General features: G+C 43.6%; 1 protein-coding gene across 1 annotated transcript; it reads right to left on the bottom strand.

Annotated features, from left to right (window-relative positions):
- Window positions 1-9,451: 9,451 nt before the first annotated feature.
- Window positions 9,452-9,826, bottom strand: LOC137365856 (histone H2B-like). Its single transcript, XM_068028099.1, has one exon. It carries the CDS (start codon window positions 9,824-9,826, stop codon window positions 9,452-9,454), a length of 375 nt encoding a protein of 124 aa, XP_067884200.1.
- Between the last annotated feature and the right edge of the window lie 10,730 nt (window positions 9,827-20,556).

Raw genomic sequence — 20,556 nt, 5'->3', positions numbered from 1 at the left:
ATAATTTCCTTTCCCCCAGCTATAATTTTTGCCCTGCAGTATATACCTGTCCCTGCCCATCGCTAAGATAAACCTAACCGAATTGTGATCACTATCACCAAAGTGCTCACCTACATCTAAATCTAACACCTGGCCGGGTTCATGACCCAGTACCAAATCCAATGTGGCATCCTGGTTGGTCTGTCTCCATACTGTGTCAGAAAACCCTCCTGCACACACTGGACAAAAACAGACCCATCTAAAGTACTCGAACTATAGTATTTCCAGTCGATATTTGGAAAGTTAAAGTCCCCCATAACAACTACCCTGTTACTCTCGCCCCTGTCGAGAATCATCTTCGCTATCCTTTCCTCTACATCTCTGGAACTATTTGGCGGTCTATAAAAGACTCCCAACAGGGTGACCTCACCTCTCCTGTTTCTAACCTCGGCCCATACTACCTCAGTAGACGAGTCCTCAAACGTCCTTTCTGTCGCTGTCATACTCTCCTTGATTAACAATGCCACACCCTCCCCCCCCCTCTTTTACCCTCTTCTCTGTTCTTACTGAAACATCTAAATCCCGGAAACTGCAACATCCATTCCTGCCCCTGCTCTCCCCATGTCTCCGAAATGGCCACTACATCGAGATCCCAGGTATGAACCCATGCTGCAAGCTCACCCACCTTGTACCGGATGCTCCTGGCGTTGAAGTAGACACACTTTAAACCAGTTTCTTGCTTGCCAGTGCCCTCTTGCGTCCTTGTAACCTTATCCCTGACCTCACTTCTCCACATCCTGTACACTGGCACTACATTTTAGGTTCCCATTCCCCTGCTGAATTAGGTTAAACCCCCCCGAAAAGCACTAGCAAATCTCCCCCCCCCCCCCAGGATATTGGTACCCCTCTGGTTCAGGTGAAGACCATCCTGTTTGTAGAGGTCCCACCTACCCAGAAAGAGCCCCAATTATCCAGGAAACCAAAACCCTCCCTCCTACACCATCCCTGCAGCCACATGTTCAACTCCTCTCTCTCCCTATTCCTCGCTTCGCTATCACGTGGCACGGGCAACAACCCAGAGATAACAACTCTGTTTGTTCTCGCCCTAAGCTTCCACCCTAGCTCCCTGAATTTCTGTCTTAAATCCCCATCTCTCTTCCTACCTATGTCGTTGGTGCCTATGTGGACCACAACTTGGGGCTGCTCCCCCTCCCCCTTAAGGATCCCAAAAACACGATCCGAGACATCACGAACCCTGGCACCTGGGAGGCAACATACCAACCGTGCGTCTCTCTCGTTCCCACAGAACCTCCTATCTGTTCCCCTAACTATGGAGTCCCCAATGACTAAAGCTCTGCTCCTCTTCCCCTTCCCTTCTGAGCAACAGGGACAGACTCTGTGCCAGATACCTGTACCCCATTGCTTACCCCTGGTAAGTCGTCCCCCGCAACAGTATCCAAAACGGTATACCTGTTGTTGAGGGAAAGGGCCAGAGGGGATCCCTGCACTGCCTGCTGGTTCCCTCTCCTTCCCCTGACGGTAACCCATCTACCTACTTTTACCTGAGGTGTGACTACCTCCCCATAACTCCTCTCAATAACCCCCTCCGCCTCCCGAATGATCCGAAGTTCATCCAGCTCCAGCTCCTGTTCCCTAACGCGGTTCTCGAGGAGCTGGAGTTGGGTGCACTTCCCGCAGATGCAGTCAGCAGGGACACTCTTGGCGACCCTGACCTCCCACATTCCGCAGGAGGAACATACAACTGCCTTCACTTCCATTCCCTCTATTCTAAATTCCCAACAAATCTACTGAAAAACCAAAACACTGTCAAAACTTGTTAGGTTAGCAAGCCAACGGACAGAACTTCTTAAATAAAAAGCTTACCATATCAACACAACAGAGTCCTTTTTTTTTGTTAGAGGAGGAGGGTGGGTGGGAGACACTACACGTGTAGTGTCTCGGGTACAGCCACCACCCAAATATATAGTTTTTACTTACCCAGCAGTCCCCTGGCCCTCCGAAAACAAAAGGGAATTAACTTTTAAACTCCCACTGAAATTGACTTCCCAGCTGCAAGCTCGCTCTCGCACCTTCGCTACTGTCAAGCTGCAGTCACCAAAACTAAAAGAAAGAGATTATAAACCACCCAAATATATAGTTTTTACTTACCCAGCAGTCCCCTGGTCCTCCGAAAACAAAAGGGAATTAACTTTTAAACTCCCACTGAAATTGACTTCCCAGCTGTAAGCTCGCTCTCGCACCTTCGCTACTGTCAAGCTGCAGTCACCAAAACTAAAAGAAAGAGATTATAAACCACCCAAATATATAGTTTTTACTTACCCAGCAGTCCCCTGGTCCTCTGAAAACAAAAGGGAATTAACTTTTAAACTTCCACTGAAATTGACTTCCCAGCTGTAAGCTCGCTCTCGCACCTTCCCGACTGTCAAACTGCATTCTGTTGTTTGTCAATCTCTGCTACTGTACATGAGTGATATCTGTTATGCATATATTATTTTCTGGTACTGGAAGTGAATGTTGGTTTTATTCTTCAGCTGTTAGTCTCTGGTACTGCATATGAGTCTGGGTCTCATTCAGTATCAGTCAATTTCTGGTACACTCTGCATGTGCACATCCAGGGCTCATTCTGCATTTGGCAGTCTCTGGTACTGAATGTGTGTTACAATTCATTTTTTATGTGTCTGTTTCTCAGACAGTCAGTTACAGTGGGATTAATTTTGTATCTCTCAGCTACTGCCATTGTCTGCAAATGTGATACATTGTGTATCTATGAAATTCTGGTAGAGGATTCCTCTGTACCTGCACTTAATATGTATCTCAGTGATGGTATTGAGAACTATTTGTTTAATGCCATAATGTGTCACGATTTGCTTGCCTCATTTGTATTTCAAAATATGGATCACATTTTAACTGCGTGTTTTATTGAGTTGTGGTGTGAGAATTTTAGGAACATAGGATCATAGGAGCAGGACATTCAGCCGATTGAGCATGCTCTGCCATTCAATATGATCATGGCTGATCATCCACTTCAATGCCTTTTTCACACACTATCCTCATTTCCCCTTATGTCATCTGTATTTAGAAATCTGTCACTCTCTGCTTTAAACATACTCAATGACTGAGCTTCCACAGCCCTCTGGGGTACAGAATTCCAAATGTTTACCAACGCTCTGAGTAAAGAGGGTTTTCCTCATTGCTATCTGTTTTGGACTAATATTTAGTCTTTAACTGAACACATTTGTGAATGATGGCATATATGTCAAACTCACAAATGGTGTGCTCAGTACAATTAGAATCATTGAATTGATACTCTATCTTTCGTTACAGCTCTTACAGAGATTATTGGACTGGTATGAAATGAGTAGTGCAGTGTGCACTAATTGACATAATACTATAACTTTATTTTTGATACTGTATGAGATGTTTGTACTACATTGTAATCTGTCACTGAGTATGCAGTCTGGGCTACATGCTAAGGATTCATTCTGTACCTTTCCATCAGCTGCTCTACCTGATATTTAATTTGTAGCTTAGGCTGCACTTTTGTGGGATTAATCCGGTGCCTTTCAATCTGATGGTGGGTGTGATTTTGAACTGAGATTGATAGACCTACCTTTCAGCAGTACTGAGTTGGGGTGAATTGGAAACAACTTCTGCCACTCCTGCATTGTTTGATTGTCTGCTGGATTGAAAATGTGTCTCTGGAACTTGGGATCTGTGCGAGTCTGACTACTTCTGCTCTCTGTGCCTGTGGAACTCATGGCCTGTCTGTTTCTCTGTGCTCTGGGTGTGATAATGTACCTACTCTGTGTTAGAAGGAGTGGACTGCACTTTTCCTTGTGCTGGGGAATCACCACCTTCCTTCAGGTTCCTTCAAGCTTTTGCCTACAGGGAGAAAGAAAAATATCTCTGTAACTCAAGATCAATTGAGGTAGAAGCTAGAAAAGTCATTGTTACGACCAGGTGAGAAAGGCTCCCCCTCTCAGCCTCTTCCTTACCTGTAACAGGGTTTAACTTTTTAAAACACCATGTTTTAGCTTCACTACTCCCTAATTCTAATGGCAAAGAAATCAACCAGGCATGTTTTCTCAGATTTAAAAAAGAACAGTGTAAGTTTATTAACCTTAAAAATCTAATTCAGTTAAAATGAATAAAGATACGCAGCACAACCACGCTAGCGTGCATATGTGATAAACAGACACACAAATAGAAACGGAAAAGGGGAAAAGATTTGAAGCAATAGCTGGAGTTCAGTTGCTGGCTTTGGGTTTGATGGAAAGTCTTTGATTGCTGTTATGGCTTGCAGTTCTTGTTGGGGACCAGTGCACACTTTCAAACTTGTTTCGCTGGTCTTCTGTCTTGAGGGTTGAGCTACTCCCATGGGTCTCTGGGACTCTGCATGTGTGTGTGAAAGAGAGAGAGAGACCTGCCTTCTGTTGTCTTCAAATTGCAGTCTCTGTCAGATTTTTATTTCCATCTGGCATTATAGCATAAGAACATAATAACTAAGAGCAGGATTAGGCTATTCTGCCACTCGAGCCTGTTCCACCATTCAATAAGATCATGGCAGATCTAATCATGGCCTCAACTCCACTATCCTGCCTGCCCCTATAACCAATTATTCCCTTGTAGATCAAAAGTCAGTCTAACTCAACCTTGAATATATTCAATGACTAACCGCCACCATCCTCTTGGGTAGATAATTCCAAAGAATAGCAGCCCTTTGTGAGAAGAAATTCCTCCTCGACTCCATCTAAAATGAGAGACTCCTTATTTTGAAACTGTTCCCCCATAGTTCTCGATTCCCTCATGAGGGGAAACATCATTTCAGCAAATACCTTGTCAAGCCCCCTCAGAATCTTATGTATTTCAATAAGATTGACTCTCATTCTTCTAAACTCCAATGAGTGCACCACAACCAGGTCAACCTTTCCACATAACACAACACCTTTATCCCAGAAATCAACCTAGTGGTACTTAACTGAACTACCTCCAATGCAAATATATCTCTCCTTAAATAAGGAGACCAAAACTGCATGCAACACTCAAGGTGTGGTCGAACCAACAACCTGCACATTTATACCCCATCCCCCTTGCAATAAACACCAACATTCCATTTGCCTTCCTAATTACTTGCTGTGTTTTCATGCTAACATATTGTGATTCATATATGAGGACACCCAGATCCCTCTGTACCACAGTATTCTGCATTCTCTCTCGAATTAAATAATATTCTGCTTTTCTATACGTCATACCAAAGTGGATAACCTCACATTTTCCCACATTATACTTCATTGCCAAATTTTTGTCCACACACTTAACCTGTCTTTATCCCTTTGCAAACTCATTGTGTCCTCCTCACAACTTGCTTTCCCACCTATCTTTGTATCCCCAGCAAATTTGATTACAATACACTCGATCCCTTCATCCAAGTTATTAATATAGATTGTAAGTAGTTGAGGCCCCAACACCAATCCCTGTGGCACCCCACTAGTTAGTTTGCCAACCTGAAAAATGACCCATTTAACCCAATTCTCTGTTTCTTGTTAGTTAGCCAATCCTCTATCCGTGCTAACATATTACACCTGAACACCATGAGCTCTTATCTTGTGTTGTAACTTTTTACATGGCACTTTATCGAACGCTTTTAAAATCCAAATACACTACATCTACTGGTTCCCCTTCATATACCCTGCTTGTTACATCCTCAAAGAACTCTAATAATTTTGTCAAACATGGTTTCCCTTTCATAAATCCATGTTGACTCTGCATGATTGTACTTTAATTTTCTGAATGTTCTGCTACCACTTACTTAATCATGGATTCCAGCATTTTCCCAATGACAGACATTCGGCTAGCAGGCCTATCATTACCTGCTTTTTGAATAGGGGTTTTACATTTGTGGTTTTAATATCCACTGGCACTGTTCCAGAATCTCGTGAATTGACGAAGATTACAACCAACGCATCCACTATGGCTGGAGCCATTTCTTTTAAACTCTGGGATGCAGGCCATCAGGTCTAGGGGATCTGTCAGATTTTAGTCCCATTAGTTTTCCTCATACATTTTTTCCAGCGACAATGATCGTTTCAAGTTCCTTCCCTCCTTTTCCCCTTGATTTTATACTATTCTTTGGATGCTTTTAGTGTTTTCTACCATGAAGACTGAGTCAAAATACTTGTTCAAAGTCTCTGCCATTTCCTTGTTTCTCATTGGACCAACAATTCAACCGAAATCGACAGCCGCTGTTTAAAATATTTCCTCGATACTTACCGAGTGACAGCAATAGTTGTTGTTCGCATAACTGCCCACATCCCTACTGCCCGGCTCTATTTCCTCTATTCACTGTTCAAGAACAACAAACAGTGTGAAACTAAAGCCAAACCAGGAACGTGCATTACAGGTTTGAGGACAGAAAACAACAATGATTTTCAATAGCAGATTCTTCCCGTTCTGTCTCCCTTACCTTGTCCACACACAGCCCGAGAATGGCCTCTTCCTTCCTGCACTTGCTCTGTTCCGGGAGCAGATTCTCATTGATCACCGGAGAGAGAAAAAAGAATTCAAACTGTCTCAATGAAAAACAGACCAGAATTGACCCAGATACTTCCATTATTAAATTAATTCATCAGCACCAAACCACTTATCATTAATGCACCGGGAGGGTCTCCAAATTTATGAAATTGAAGGTGGCGGCATTTATTAAATTGTTGATTGACATCATGTAGTTCAGTTCTTCATTTAATTAGGGGTGGGGGAAGGGTGCAGGGGGATGTGTGAGCAGAGGAGCAGAGCGAAATCCAGAGAGGGAACGGAAAACACACCTGGACAGATGTGAAACTGGTCAATGCACCATTACAATAACTCCATCTCTGACTCCCTCCTGACAGTAACCAACCCTTTCACAGAGACTGTGGGTGGCTCTGAAAAGAGTCTTTGGTTTATTAGATGACATTTTGGCCGCTTTACTTTTTCTGGGAGCTCTGAGCGCTGGTTTTCTTGGGTAGCAGCACGGCCTGGATATTAGGCAGCACACCGCCCTGAGCGATGGCCTCCCTTCCCAGCAGCTTGTTGAGCTCCTCGTCGTTGCGGACGGCCAGTTGCAGGTGCCTGGGGATGATGCGGCTCTTCTTGTTGTCCCGGGCCGCGTTACCGGCCAGCTCGATGATTTCAGTGGTCAGATACTCGAGCACAGCAGCCAGATAGACCGGGGCTCCGGCACCCACACGCTCAGCATAGTTGCCCTTTCTCAGGAGCCTGTGAACACGGCCCACCGGGAACTGCAGTCCAGCCCGGGAGGAGTGAGACTTGGCCTTGGCCCTGTCCCGAGCTTTCCCGCTGGTGTTTTCTTCTTCCTCTTTTCCCCCAAAATATACTTTATTCATAAAAATCTGTAAAGAAATACAGTACAAAACAGTTCAAAATAACACCAAGTTGACATCCCAAAAAGTGCAAAGGAAATCAGTTTTCTTTGATGCAGGAGTGAGTTTCCTCACAACCCTTCCATTTTACAGCAAACCCATATTCAGTGTATACAGCCCGAGGGGTTTCCCATGGGTCCAGCCCCTCAGTTCACTTTGGTGGGAGAACCTTACACAGTGTTTATACCTCATTGAGACTTTGCAGTGGCTGCCCCTCTTCCAGACACTTTTTTTAAATTTCCAAAGTATACTTTATTCATAAAAAACTATAAAAAAAATAGATTACCAAACAGTTCCAAAAAGCACAAAGTCGAAAAATACAAGGAGTGCAAATGAGATTAGTTTCTTTCAATACAGGAGTGAGTTGCCTCACAACCCTTCCATTTCATTTTACATGCTATGTACATTTTACAGCAAACCAAATATTTTCTAGATACAGTTGAGGGGTTTCCCATTGGTCCAGCCCCTCCGTTCACTTTGCTGGGGGGACCTTACACTGTGATCTTTCCACATTGAGCCTTTGCTGCGGCTGCCCCAATCTTTAGTGCGTCCCTCAGCACGTAGTCCTGGACCTTGGAATGTGCCAGTCCGCAACATTCGGTCCTGGACAACTCTTTGCGCTGGAAGACCAGCAAGTTTTGTGCAGACCAAAGGGCGTCTTTCACCAAATTGATAGTCTTCCAGCAGCAGTTGATGTTTATCTCGGTGTGCGTCCCTGGGAACAGCCCGTGGAGCACAGGCCCCTGTGCTACAGAGCTGCTTGGGATGAACCTCGCCAAAAACCATTGCATCTCTTTCCACACCTGCTTTGCAAAGACACATTCCAGGAGGAGGTGGGCAACCATCTCTTCCCCACCACAGCCACCTCGAGGGCATTGTGTGGAGGGGGTGAGACTTCGGGCATGCAGGAAGGATCTGACGGGGAGGGCTCTTCTCACCACCAGCCAAGCTACATCTTGGTGCTTGTTTGAAAGTTCTGGTGATGAGGTATTCTGCCAAATGACTTTGGCAGTCTGCTCAGGCCACAATCTCACAAATACTTTCACAAAGAATGCTGAAATCTGCTGACATTGGTCCCTCTGGGCTGGGATGTTAGTGGTGGAGGCTGCTGATTGGTCACTCTGTTACTGCATCTCATGATGTGGTTCATGTTTCCAATCCCAGAGCTGCTTAATTCACCAATCCGGAGATTCCACGCTGAATAACGGCGGAAAATAACGGCGCTAAATTGTCAGACTCCAACCGATTTTTTACATTTGAAAAGCCCGCTAATATATCTGTAAAACAAGGAGCAGCTTCAATATAGAATATCGCATTAACAGGCAATTTCATTTTACAGCAAAAAAATTTAAAATCTTTCTCCTCTTGTATTATTCTACACTTCGTCACAAGTTCCAGATACACTTTTACAATCCGGTATCTATTCGGGTTTATTCTCAGTCCTTTTTGAAACAGTCTGTAAGCGGAGGCAGAAAGTCTCATTCACAGCATTCTGCAAGCTGACACAATTCAGATCAATCTTTGTCAAGATACCGCATCACTGATTCTAGATTGAACCTATTTGTGGGAGACAAAAGCGGAGAGAAGATTTTTACTGTCAGGTGTTGAAATGTGAGACTGAGGGTTCCTACAACAGCGGGGTTTCCAGATAACGTACTTATTAATTATTGAGGCCGAGCTTGAACAAGGGAAACAAGTGACTGAGAACTGATCTGTCAGCTTTTATTAACGAGATACAGGAAAGGGGTCGAATATGAATGCGTCCGAGATCCAAGCGCACTTGGGGTCAGTGATCAGTAATTAATTTACACGGCATTAATAAGTAGAGACACAAAGATCTCAACAGTGAAAGTGAATCACCCAGAATCCATGGGGTTAAAACAGAGATCAGAAAGGCAATTAGAAAGTTCCAGACTCTTCATAAAAAAAAACAAATCGATACCATTGAGATGATGTAGCTTTTTCAGAGAGATTGTGGGTGGCTCTTAAAAGAGCCGTTGTGTTTGGGATGTTTTTCAGTCCATTGTGCAGATTTACTTGGAGCTGGTGTACTTGGTCACCGCCTTTGTTCCTTCCGACATGGCGTGCTTGGCCAGCTCCCCGGGCAGCAGCAGGCGCACGGCGGTCTGGATCTCCCGGGAGCTGATGGTGCTGCGCTTGTTGTAATGGGCCAGGCGGGAAGCCTCACCCGCGATGCGCTCGAAAATATCGTTCACAAACGAGTTCATGATGCTCATGGCCTTGGAGGAGATGCCGGTGTCGGGGTGAACCTGCTTCATCACTTTGTAGATGTAGATGGAGTAACTCTCCTTCCTCGACTTTCTCCGCTTCTTGCCGCCCTTTGCTGACGGTTTATTTAAGGCTTTCTTGGCGCCCTTCTTAGCAGCTGTTTTCTTCTCTTCAGGCATTTTCAGATTCAATTTCAGACACAGAAATAAACCAAACCCCTTCCGAGTGCGGATTAAATAGACAATCCCACAGCTCTTTGCAAATGAGGGATGGGGGAAAGTTAAGATTGTGATTGGGCGATTGGCAATGATGTCACAACGGTTTTATATTGTAATACTACAATTGGTCTCTTCAGCCATCCAATCAGATTTAACATCTACAAACCAATCACTAACTCTTTCACTCCATTCAGGAATTCCATTTCCCAAAGACTCTCTCCAGTCGCAGTTTCTATTGGAAAATCCACCGGGAAATGTGTCCTGGCTGCGAGGGTCCCTTATTCTCAGCAGTTTCTCACATTCCGGCCTCTCTAAGTTGAGCCACTTTTTTGGGTTCTCGGGAGGGAAAGAGTCGCCTTCAGATTGACACTTTGGTTGGCTCAAGAAGACTGAGGACACCAACACCTCACCTGCCTCATCGTCGGGGAGACTGTCAACACTGTTCTTCCCCACTGTATGATCCGGGACCGGTCATCCATTCAATCTGTTACGGGTCGTTTGTCTTTTCTGTCTGTTTGGCTTATGCATTACCATAATTAAACTGTTCATATATAAACTGTTACTTCTTAATATTATATTTAAACTGTTGCTTCTTAATAAACTATTATGAGCTCGACATTATGAGCTCGACCCGCTTCTTTGTGTATCTGTGAACACAGAACCTAAATCTTACAATTCCTTCCCAGGGAATATTTTATTCAAAAAGAGACTTTTTGCACACACTGGAAATCTGGATAATAACAGAAGATTCTGGAAACACTCAGCACTTCCCGCAGCATCTGTGGAGAGAGGAAGGTAGGAGCAACGTTTCAGGTTTATTGAAGGGTCGCAGAACTGGACCATTAACCCGAGCTTCACTTCTCCACAGTTGTTTCCGGACTGGCTGAGTGTTTTCAGTATTTTAGCTTTTATCTTTCTGTATTTCATCGCTTTCTATTTTAACTGTTTGCTGTGAAATTTTCAGCATTCTGCTCAGTTCTTTGTGTAGTCATGTATTCTTTATTTGAAGTAATGTAAATACTATCCTGAAAAAACAGACAGAAATACTGGTCAATGGTAAATACTGGTAAAATATAACAGGGCACATTTACAATCATCGGATCAACGAAGACAACCTTTATTACGAATCAATTATCTTTATTTTCAATATAAATATATGAAGCAATATCAGTGTAGCACTTACAGACAAAAATCTATTACCTCACATTGCCTGCTTCTTTAACACTGACAGACCATGTCAATTTCTGCCCCTATGTTGCATTTCTCACTTTTAGCTAGAAAACGTCAGCAATTTGTGATATAGTGCAGTTTACAGATCAGACAGTCAGACACAACCTGCAATAATTGTTCAGCTTTTGTTGGACAGATGGGATTTAGAAATACTAAGAAACAAGACGAGCTGTTATTGCATTTAGTTAGCTCAAACATTAGTGATGACCCTGTGCCAAATAAGTGAGCCTGTTGTCCCGTACCTTAGAGTAAGAATCATTCTTTATCTGTGGCGATCTGTCAGTTTCCGTTACTGAAAGAGAATGTGGAATTCATGCTGCCGTCAGTCAGTCTCTAATTCTGTTTGTGAGCTTAGGATTCAGACACTGCCAATAATTCTCTGTTGCAGTATGTAACTGTGTGATTCATTCTGTATCAGTCAGCCTCTGGTACTGTGTGTGAGAGTAGGATTGCTGTTGTACCTCTCTGCCACTGTAAACCTTTGAATCTGGGCTCATTTAACATCCGTCAGTCTCTGGTACTGCCTATGAGTGTGGGTTTTATTCAGTATGTGCCAGTTTCTGGTACTGCCTATGAGTGTGGGTTTTATTCAGAATCTGTCAGTTTCTGGTACTGCCTATGAGTGTGAGTTTTGTTCAGTGTCTGTCAGTCTCTGGTACTCTATGTGTGGGATGCATTCAGAAATCATTAATCTCTGGGATCGTTTGTATTTCAGAATTCATCCTACACACAATTACATAGAATTTACAACACAGAGACAAGCTATTCTGCCCAAGTGCTGCTGGTTCCACATGAGCCTCCTCGCACCTTACCTCCTCTAATTGTATCTGCAAATCCCTCAAATCTTTTCTGCCTCATATTTAATTTATCAATCATTTAATTTGATGTTAAATGTAACAATTCTCATCAACCCAAGTGCTGCATGTTCCAGATTCTAACCAGGTCCAAAGCAGGGTAAAGAAGTTTCTCCTGAATTAATTATTTGATTTATTCCTGACTATTTCATATTTACAGCTTTTGACTCCACCACAAATGGGAAATATCTCTACCTCTACCCTATCAAATCCTTTCATATAATTCAGTGCTTCTATTCGGTGATCATTCAGCTTCCTCTTTTCCAAACAAAAGAGACCAGACTTGTTCAGTATTTAGAACTTCTGCAAAACAAGTAGCTCAGTTTGCAGTAATGGAATAAATACTGTATCTCAGTCTGAAACTGTATGCGATTTTAGATAGTGATGTCTCGGATCATGTTTTTGGGATCCTTAGGGGGGAGGGGGAGCAGCCCCAAGTCGTGGTCCACATAGGCACCAACGACATAGGTAGGAAGAGAGATGGAGATTTAAGGCAGAAATTCAGGGAGCTAGGGTGGAAGCTTAGAGCGAGAACAAACAGAGTTGTTATCTCTGGGTTGTTGCCCGTGCCACGTGATAGCGAAGCGAGGAATAGGGAGAGAGAGGAGTTGAACAAGTGGCTGCAGGGATGGTGCAGGAGGGAGTGTTTTGGTTTCCTGGATAATTGGGGCTCTTTCTGGGGTAGGTGGGACCTCTACAAACAGGATGGTCTTCACCTGAACCAGAGGGGTACCAATATCCTGGGGGGGGGGGGAGATTTGCTAGTGCTCTTCGGGGGGGGGTTAAACTAATTCAGCAGGGGAATGGGAACCTAAATTGTAGTTCCAGTGTACAGGATGTTGAGAGTAGTGAGGTCAGGGATAAGGTTACAAGGACGCAAGAGGGCACTGGCAAGCAAGAACCTGGTTTAAAGTGTGTCTACTTCAACGCCAGGAGCATCTGGAATAAGGTGGGTGAGCTTGCAGCATGGGTTGGTACCTGGGATCTCGATGTAGTGGCCATTTCGGAGACATGGGGAGAGCAGGGGCAGGAATGGATGTTGCAGTTTCCGGGATTTAGATGTTTCAGTAAGAACAGAGAAGATGGTAAAAGGGGGGGGGGGGGGGGTGTGGCATTGTTAATCAAGCAGAGTATTACAGCGACAGAAAGGACGTTTCAGGACTCGTCTACTGAGGTAGTATGGGCCGAGGTTAGAAACAGGAGAGGTGAGGTCACCCTGTTGGGAGTCTTTTATAGACCTCCGAATAGTTCCAGAGATGTAGAGGAAAGGATAGCAAAGATGATTCTCGACAGGGGCGAGAGTAACAGGGTAGTTGTTATGGGGGACTTTAACTTTCCAAATATTGACTGGAAATACTATAGTTCGAGTACTTTAGATGGGTCAGTTTTTGTCCAGTGTGTGCAGGAGGGTTTTCTGACACAGTATGTAGACAGGCCAACCAGGGGCGATGCCACATTGGATTTGGTACTAGGTAATGAACCCGGCCAGGTGTTAGATTTAGATGTAGGTGAGCACTTTGGTGATAGTGATCACAATTCGGTTAGGTTTACCTTAGTGATGGGCAGGGACAGGTATATACCGCAGGGCAAGAATTATAGCTGGGGGAAAGGAAATTATGATGCGATTAGGCAAGATTTAGGATGTGTAGGATGGGGAAGGAAACTGCAGGGGATGGGAACAATCGAAATGTGGAGCTTATTCAAGGAGCAGCTACTGCGTGTCCTTGATAAGTATGTACCTGTCAGGCAGGGAGGAAGTTGTCGAGCGAGGGAGCCGTGGTTTACTAAAGAAGTTGAAGCGCTTGTCAAGAGGAAGAAGAAGGCTTATGTTAGGATGAGACGTGAAGGCTCAGTTAGGGTGCTTGAGAGTTACAAGCTAGCCAGGAAGGATCTAAAGGGAGAGCTAAGAAGAGCAAGGAGAGGACACGAGAAGTCATTGGCGGATAGGATCAGGGAAAACCCTAAGGCTTTCTATAGGTATATCAGGAATAAAAGAATGACTAGAGTTAGATTCGGGCCAATCAAGGATAGTAGTGGGAAGTTGTGTGTGGAATCAGAGGAGGTAGGGGAAGTGTTAAATGAATATTTTGCGTCAGTATTTACAGTAGAGAAAGAAAATGTTGTCAAGGAGAATACTGAGATTCAGGCTACTAGGCTAGATGGGATTGAGGTTCACAAGGAGAAGATGTTAGCAATTTTGGAGAGTGTGAAAATGGATAAGTCCCCTGGGCCAGATGGGATTTATCCTCGGATTCTCTGGGAAGCAAGGGAGGAGATTGCAGAGCCTTTGTCCTTGATCTTTATGTCGTCATTGTCGACAGGAATAGTGCCGGAAGACTGGAGGATAGCAAATGTTGTCCCCTTGTTCAAGAAGGGGAGTAGAGACAGCCCTGGTAATTATAGACCGGTGAGCCTTACCTCGGTTGTGGGTAAAATGTTGGAAAAGGTTATAAGAGACAGGATTTATAATCATCTTGAAAAGAATAAGTTCATTAGCGATAGTCAGCATGGTTTTGTGAAGGGTCGGTCGTGCCTCACAAACCTTATTGAGTTTTTCGAGAAGGTGACCAAACAGGTGGATGAGGGTAAAGCAGTGGATGTGGTGTATATGGATTTCAGTAAGGTGTTTGATAAGGTTCCCCACGGTAGGCTGTTGCAGAAAATACGGAAGTATGGGGTTTTTATTTATTTTATTAGAGATACAGCACTGAAACAGGCCCTTCGGCCCACCGAGTCTGTGCCGAACATCAACCACCCATTTATACTAATCCTACACTAATCCCATATTCCTACCAAACATCCCCACCTGTCCCTATATTTCCCGACCACGTACCTATACCAGTGACAATTTATAATGGCCAATTTACCTATCAACCTGCAAGTCTTTTGGCTTGTGGGAGGAAACCGGAGCACCCGGAGAAAACCCACGCAGACACAGGGAGAACTTGCAAACTCCACACAGGCAGTACCCAGAATTGAACCTGGGTCCCTGGAGCTGTGAGGCTGCGGTGCTAACCACTGCGCCACTGTGCTTTGGATCAGAAATTGGCTAGCTAAAAGAAGACAGAGGGTGGTGGTTGATGGCAAATGTTCATCCTGGAGTTTAGTTACTAGTGGTGTACCGCAAGGATCTGTTTTGGGGCCACTGCTGTGTGTCATTTTTATAAATGACCTGGAAGAGGGTGTAAAAGGGTGGGTTGGTAAATTTGCGGATGACACGAAGGTCGGTGGAGTTGTGGATAGTGCCGAAGGATGTTGTAGGGTACAGAGGGACATAGATAGGCTGCAGAGCTGGGCTGAGAGATGGCAAATGGAGTTTAATGCAGAAAAGTGTGAGGTGATTCACTTTGGAAGGAGTAACAGGAATGCAGAGTACTGGGCTAATGGGAAGATTCTTGGTAGTGTAGATGAACAGAGAGATGTTGGTGTCCAGGTACATAAATCCCTGAAAATTGCTACCCAGGTTAATAGGGCTGTTAAGAAGGCATATGGCGTGTTAGCTTTTATTTGTAGGGGGATCGAGTTTCGGAGCCACGAGGTCATGCTGCAGCTGTATAAAACTCTGGTGAGACCGCACCTGGAGTATTGCATGCAGTTCTGGTCACCGCATTATAGGAAGGATGTGGAAGCTTTGGAAAGGGTGCAGAGGATATTTACTAAGCTGTTGCCTAGTATGGCGAGAAGGTCTTACGAGGAAAGGCTGAGGGACTTGAGGTTGTTTTCGTTGGAGAGAAGGAGGAGGAGAGGTGACTTAATAGAGACATATAAGATAATCAGAAGGTTAGATAGGGTGGATAGTGAGAGTCTTTTTCCTCGGATGGTGATGGCAAACACGAGGAGACATAGCTTTAAGTTGAGGGGTGATAGATATAGGACAGATGTCAGAGGTAGTTTCTTTACTCAGAGAGTAGTAGAGGCGTGGAACGCCCTGCCTGCAGCAGTAGTAGACTCACCAACTTTAAGGAAATTTAAGTGGTCATTGGATAGACATATGGATGAAAATGGAATAGTGTAGGTCAGATGGTTTCACAGGTCGGCGCAACATCGAGGGCTGAAGGGCCTGTACTGCGCTGTAATGTTCTAATTCTAAAAAAAAAAGGTATGTAATGTGTAGCTCAGGCTGCAATAAATAATTGAGACAGTATCTTTCATTCGAACACTATAGATTTATGGCGTGCTATGTTATCTGTACTTCAGTCTGTTCCAATGGAATATATAATGTTATTTCTCAGTCTGATACTGCTTGTTTATTCACTCACAGGATGTTGACATCGCTGGCAAGGTCAGTATTTATTGCCCATCAGTAATTACTCTTACAATTATGCTGAGTGGTTTACTGGGCCATTTCAGAGGACAGTTAAGATTGAATCACATTCCTGTGGGTCTGGAATCACTTATAGGCCAGACTGGGTCAGAATGGCAGATTTCCTTCTCTTAAGGACATTCCTGGATCTGATGGATTTTCTTGCAACAATCTAGTAGTTCCAAGGTCACTAGTATTGATACTAGATTTTTTAATTCCAGATTTTTTTAATTAACTGAAATTAAATTACTCAGATTCTGTCGTAGAATTTGAACTCATGTCTCTGGATCATTAGTCGAGACTTCTGGATTACTAGTCTTGTAGCATAATAACTAAAACAACCTGATATGAGATTTTTTTATACTGCTTTGTAATGTGGAGCTCAGTCTACACAAATGGAATTGATAATCTATTTCACTCTGATAATGTATGAGATGTTTTTGGCTGGTAAATAATCCGTATCTCAGTCTACTGTATTTTTCAATTCCGCAGTCTGGGTAAGTTCTGCACTGGCATCTAATTTACATCACAGTTTAGACTTCATATCAGCATTGCTCAATCTGATACTGCATGTGATTTTTGCACTGGTATTGTTTAGATCAATCTATATGAATGGAATCAATACTGTATTTCAGTTTGATATTGTTTGAGTTTTTAGAATGGTATATAATGTTTAGATCTAATGGAATTGATTCTGTATCTTTCAATTTTACAGTGTGGGTGAGTTCTGAACTGGCATCTAATTTGTGTCTCAGGTTCTAATATCTTTCAGCAGCTTTAAATATTTCACTGTAATGAATGTTGGACTTGTATGTAACTTGTATCTTCAGGTACACTATGGGGATGTTTAAACATCCTTTATAATCAATCGATGTGAACTTTGCCTATGGTATTTAATTTAAATGTCAGGGTATACCATTAGGTTAGATTCTGTGTCATCCAATCAGTACCATGTGCCAATTCTATCTGATATTTAATTGATAGCTAAGTCTGCATTATATGTAGATTGACACATTACATTTTAATCTGCTAGTGGGTGTGATTTTGACCTGGGATTGATGTACCTGACTGTCAGTGGGACTGAATTGGGGTGAAATGGAAACAACTTCTTTCTCTCCTGCTTTGTTTGATTCTTGGATTGAAATGATGTCTCTGGAACGTGGGATCAATGTGGGCCTGACTACTTCTGCAGTCTGACACTGTGGAACTGATGAACCAACTGTGGCTCTGCATTCTGAGTGATAATGTACCTACTGTGTGTGAGAGGAACTGGCTGCACTGTTCCTTGTGCCTCAAGTGCAGCAACCATCACATTCATCATGATTCCTTCAAGTATTTGCCTGGAAGAAGAAAAAGTATATCTTATAACTCAAGAACAGGTGATGTGTAAAATATCAAAGTGATCAATTTAATCTCTCAACGAATAATCATTAATAATAGCCACAAATGAAAACCAGTGTCAGTGTCTGCCTCCACTGAAGTACTGAAGCTCCCAGCTCCTGCAACACAAGTGTTCTGGGCAGATCCATCCAGACAAAACACTGCACTGGGAACATCCCAACTGCGCTATGCTCCACACATATTTCCAGCCATCCTGCTTCATATGAATGAATGAAAGAAAAATAAAGCCCAATGTGTGTATCCCACAATTCCTTTCTCCCCATACACGTGTTCCACCTCCCCTTAAATGTGTCAATACTATCCGCCGCATCCTCTCCTTGTGATAGCAAATTCCAGATTCCACTCACCACTCACTACATAAATAGGGTTTTCAAGAATTCCTCAATGGTTTTATTAATGATGATTTTATATTTTTGGCTCTTGTTTCGGACACCAACACAAGTAGAAACATATCTCCGTGTACCCTATCAAAGCCCTTCACCATTTCCTTACCTTTCTTTCATTTGCTCATAGGTTGTGGGCATCATTGGCCAGGCCAGCATTTATTGTCCGTTCCTTATTGTCCTTGATATAGTGGTGGTGAGCTGCCTTCTTGAACCACTGCAGTCCTTGCTGTGTAGGTACAACCAAAGCGCTGTTTGGAAGGGAGTACCAGGATTTTGACCCAGTGACAGTGAAGGATTGGCAATTTAGTTCCAAGTCAGGATGGTGTGTGGCTTGGAGGGGAACTTTCAGATGGTGGTTTTCTAATGTGTCTGCTGCCCTTGTCCTTTTAGGTGGTAGAGGTGGCGGGTTTGGAAGGTACTGTCCAAGAAGCCTTGGTGAGTTGTTGCAGTGCAGCTTGTAGATGGTACACACTGCTGTCACTGTGCATCAGTGGTAATGGGAGTGAATATTTAAGGTGGCGGATGCGATGCCAATCAAGCGGGCTAATTTGTCCTGGATGGCGTCGAGCTTCTTGACTGTTGTTAAAGCTGCATTCATCCACGCAAGGGGAGAATATTTGATCACACTTCTGACTTGTGCCTTGTAAATAGTGGGCAGGTATTGGGGAGACAGGAGGTGAGTTACTTGCTGAAGAATTCCTAGCCTCTGACCTGCTCTTACAGCCACAGCATTTATGTGGCTGGTATAATTAAGTTTCTGGTCAATGGTATCCCCAAGATGTTAATAGTGGGGGATTCAGCAATGGCAATGTCATTGAACATCAAGGGGAGATGATTAGATTCTCTCTTGTTTGAGATGGTCATTGCCTGGCATTTATGTGGCACGAATGTTACTTGCCAGTTATCAGCCCAAGCCTGGATGTTGTCCAGGTCTTGCTACATCTGGACACGGGCTGCTTCAGTATCTGAGGAGTCATGAATGGTGCTGAACATTGTGCAATCATCAGCCAACATCCCCACCTCTCGCCTTTTGATGGAGGGAAGGTCATTAATGAAGCAGCTGAAGATGGTTGGTCCTTGGACAATACCCTGAGGAACTACTGCAGTGATGTCCTGGGAGTGAGATGACTGACCTGAACAACCACAGCCATCTTCCTTTATGCTTGGTATTAACTTTATTTTAAAAAAAAAATGTTTTCCCCCGAAATCCCATTGACTCCAGTTTTGCTAGGGCTCCTTGATGCTATACAAGGTCAATGGCTGCCTTGATGTCAAGGGCAGTCACTCTCACCTCACAATGCAATGTTTCTTGAACCCTAAAATAAAAGCAAAATTCTGCAGATGCTGGAAATCTGAAATAAAAACATAAAATACTGAAAATACCCAGCACGTCAGGCAGCATATGTTGAGAGAGAAGCAGAGTTAATTTCTCAGGTCTGTGGCCGTTCATCTTATAATCTGTTGTATGTAAGATCAGGTTCATTCAGTTTGCAGTAATGGAATGAATACTGTGTCTTCCACTCTGACTATTTGTGAGATTTGTGGAGTGGTGTGTAACATGGAGCTCAGTCTGCAGTCTGGGTACATTATTGAGATTAATTCTGCACTTTACAATCAGGTACTGTTTGTCTGTTCCATCTGACATTGAATTTGTAGTTCAGGCTGCTCTCTTGTAAGAGTGACACAATGCCTTGCAATCTGATAGTGGGTGTGATTTTGGACTGGGATTGATGTATCTACCTGTGAGTAGGACTGAGTTGGGGTGAAATGGAAACAACTTCAGTCTTTCCTGCTCTGTGTGACTGTTGGATTGAGTAAATGTCTCTGGAACTTGGGATCAGTGCCGGTCTGACTACTTCTGCTGTCAGTGACTGCGGAATTGATGTCTCTGCTCTCTGTGAGTGATCCTGTACTTACTGTGTGTGAGGAGCTGGCTGCACTTCCCCTTGTGTCGAGGAATCATTACATTTATTTTACTTCCTTCAAGTATTTGCCTGTAGAAAGAAAAAGTATTTATTATAATTCAGGAAGAGATGTGGTAGAAGATACAAAAGTGACCAAAACAATTTTTCAATGAATAATCATTATCAACAATCACAAAAAAAACCCAGCAATGCAAACAGAGTCAGTGTCTGATTCCACTGCAGTCCTGCAGCCCCCAGCTACTGCATACCAGGGGCTTTGGCCATTTTACAACAATTTAATGACATCCAGAAACAATCCACTGGGCCATGAATGGGACTGACCGACGGAACAGGGACTTTTACACAGGTCAGATTTCCAGTTCCCGCTCCCATGGTCTAACCGTTCAAATGAAACCAAACAGCCACTGTTTAAAATGTGTCCTTCACACTTCTCACCTGGTGATGATAATAGATTCTCTTTGTGTAACTCCCCACATCCTGACTGTCCGCTTCTGTTTCCACACTTCACGGTCCAAAAACAACAACTATGGGATGAATCGCTCCCTTTGCGCTGGCGTGGACAGGATGGTCCGAATGGACTCATTGTTTGCCC

Source organism: Heterodontus francisci, unplaced genomic scaffold (assembly GCF_036365525.1).
Source record: "Heterodontus francisci isolate sHetFra1 unplaced genomic scaffold, sHetFra1.hap1 HAP1_SCAFFOLD_58, whole genome shotgun sequence".
Classification (NCBI taxonomy): Eukaryota; Metazoa; Chordata; class Chondrichthyes; order Heterodontiformes; family Heterodontidae; genus Heterodontus; species Heterodontus francisci.
The sequence above is the reverse complement of the archived record's forward strand: the minus strand, read 5'-3'. Positions and strand labels throughout refer to the sequence as shown.

Bases quoted from the DNA above. Each gene is read 5' to 3' on its own strand.
- LOC137365856 (XM_068028099.1), bottom strand. From the start codon at position 9,826: ATGCCTGAAGAGAAGAAAACAGCTGCTAAGAAGGGCGCCAAGAAAGCC.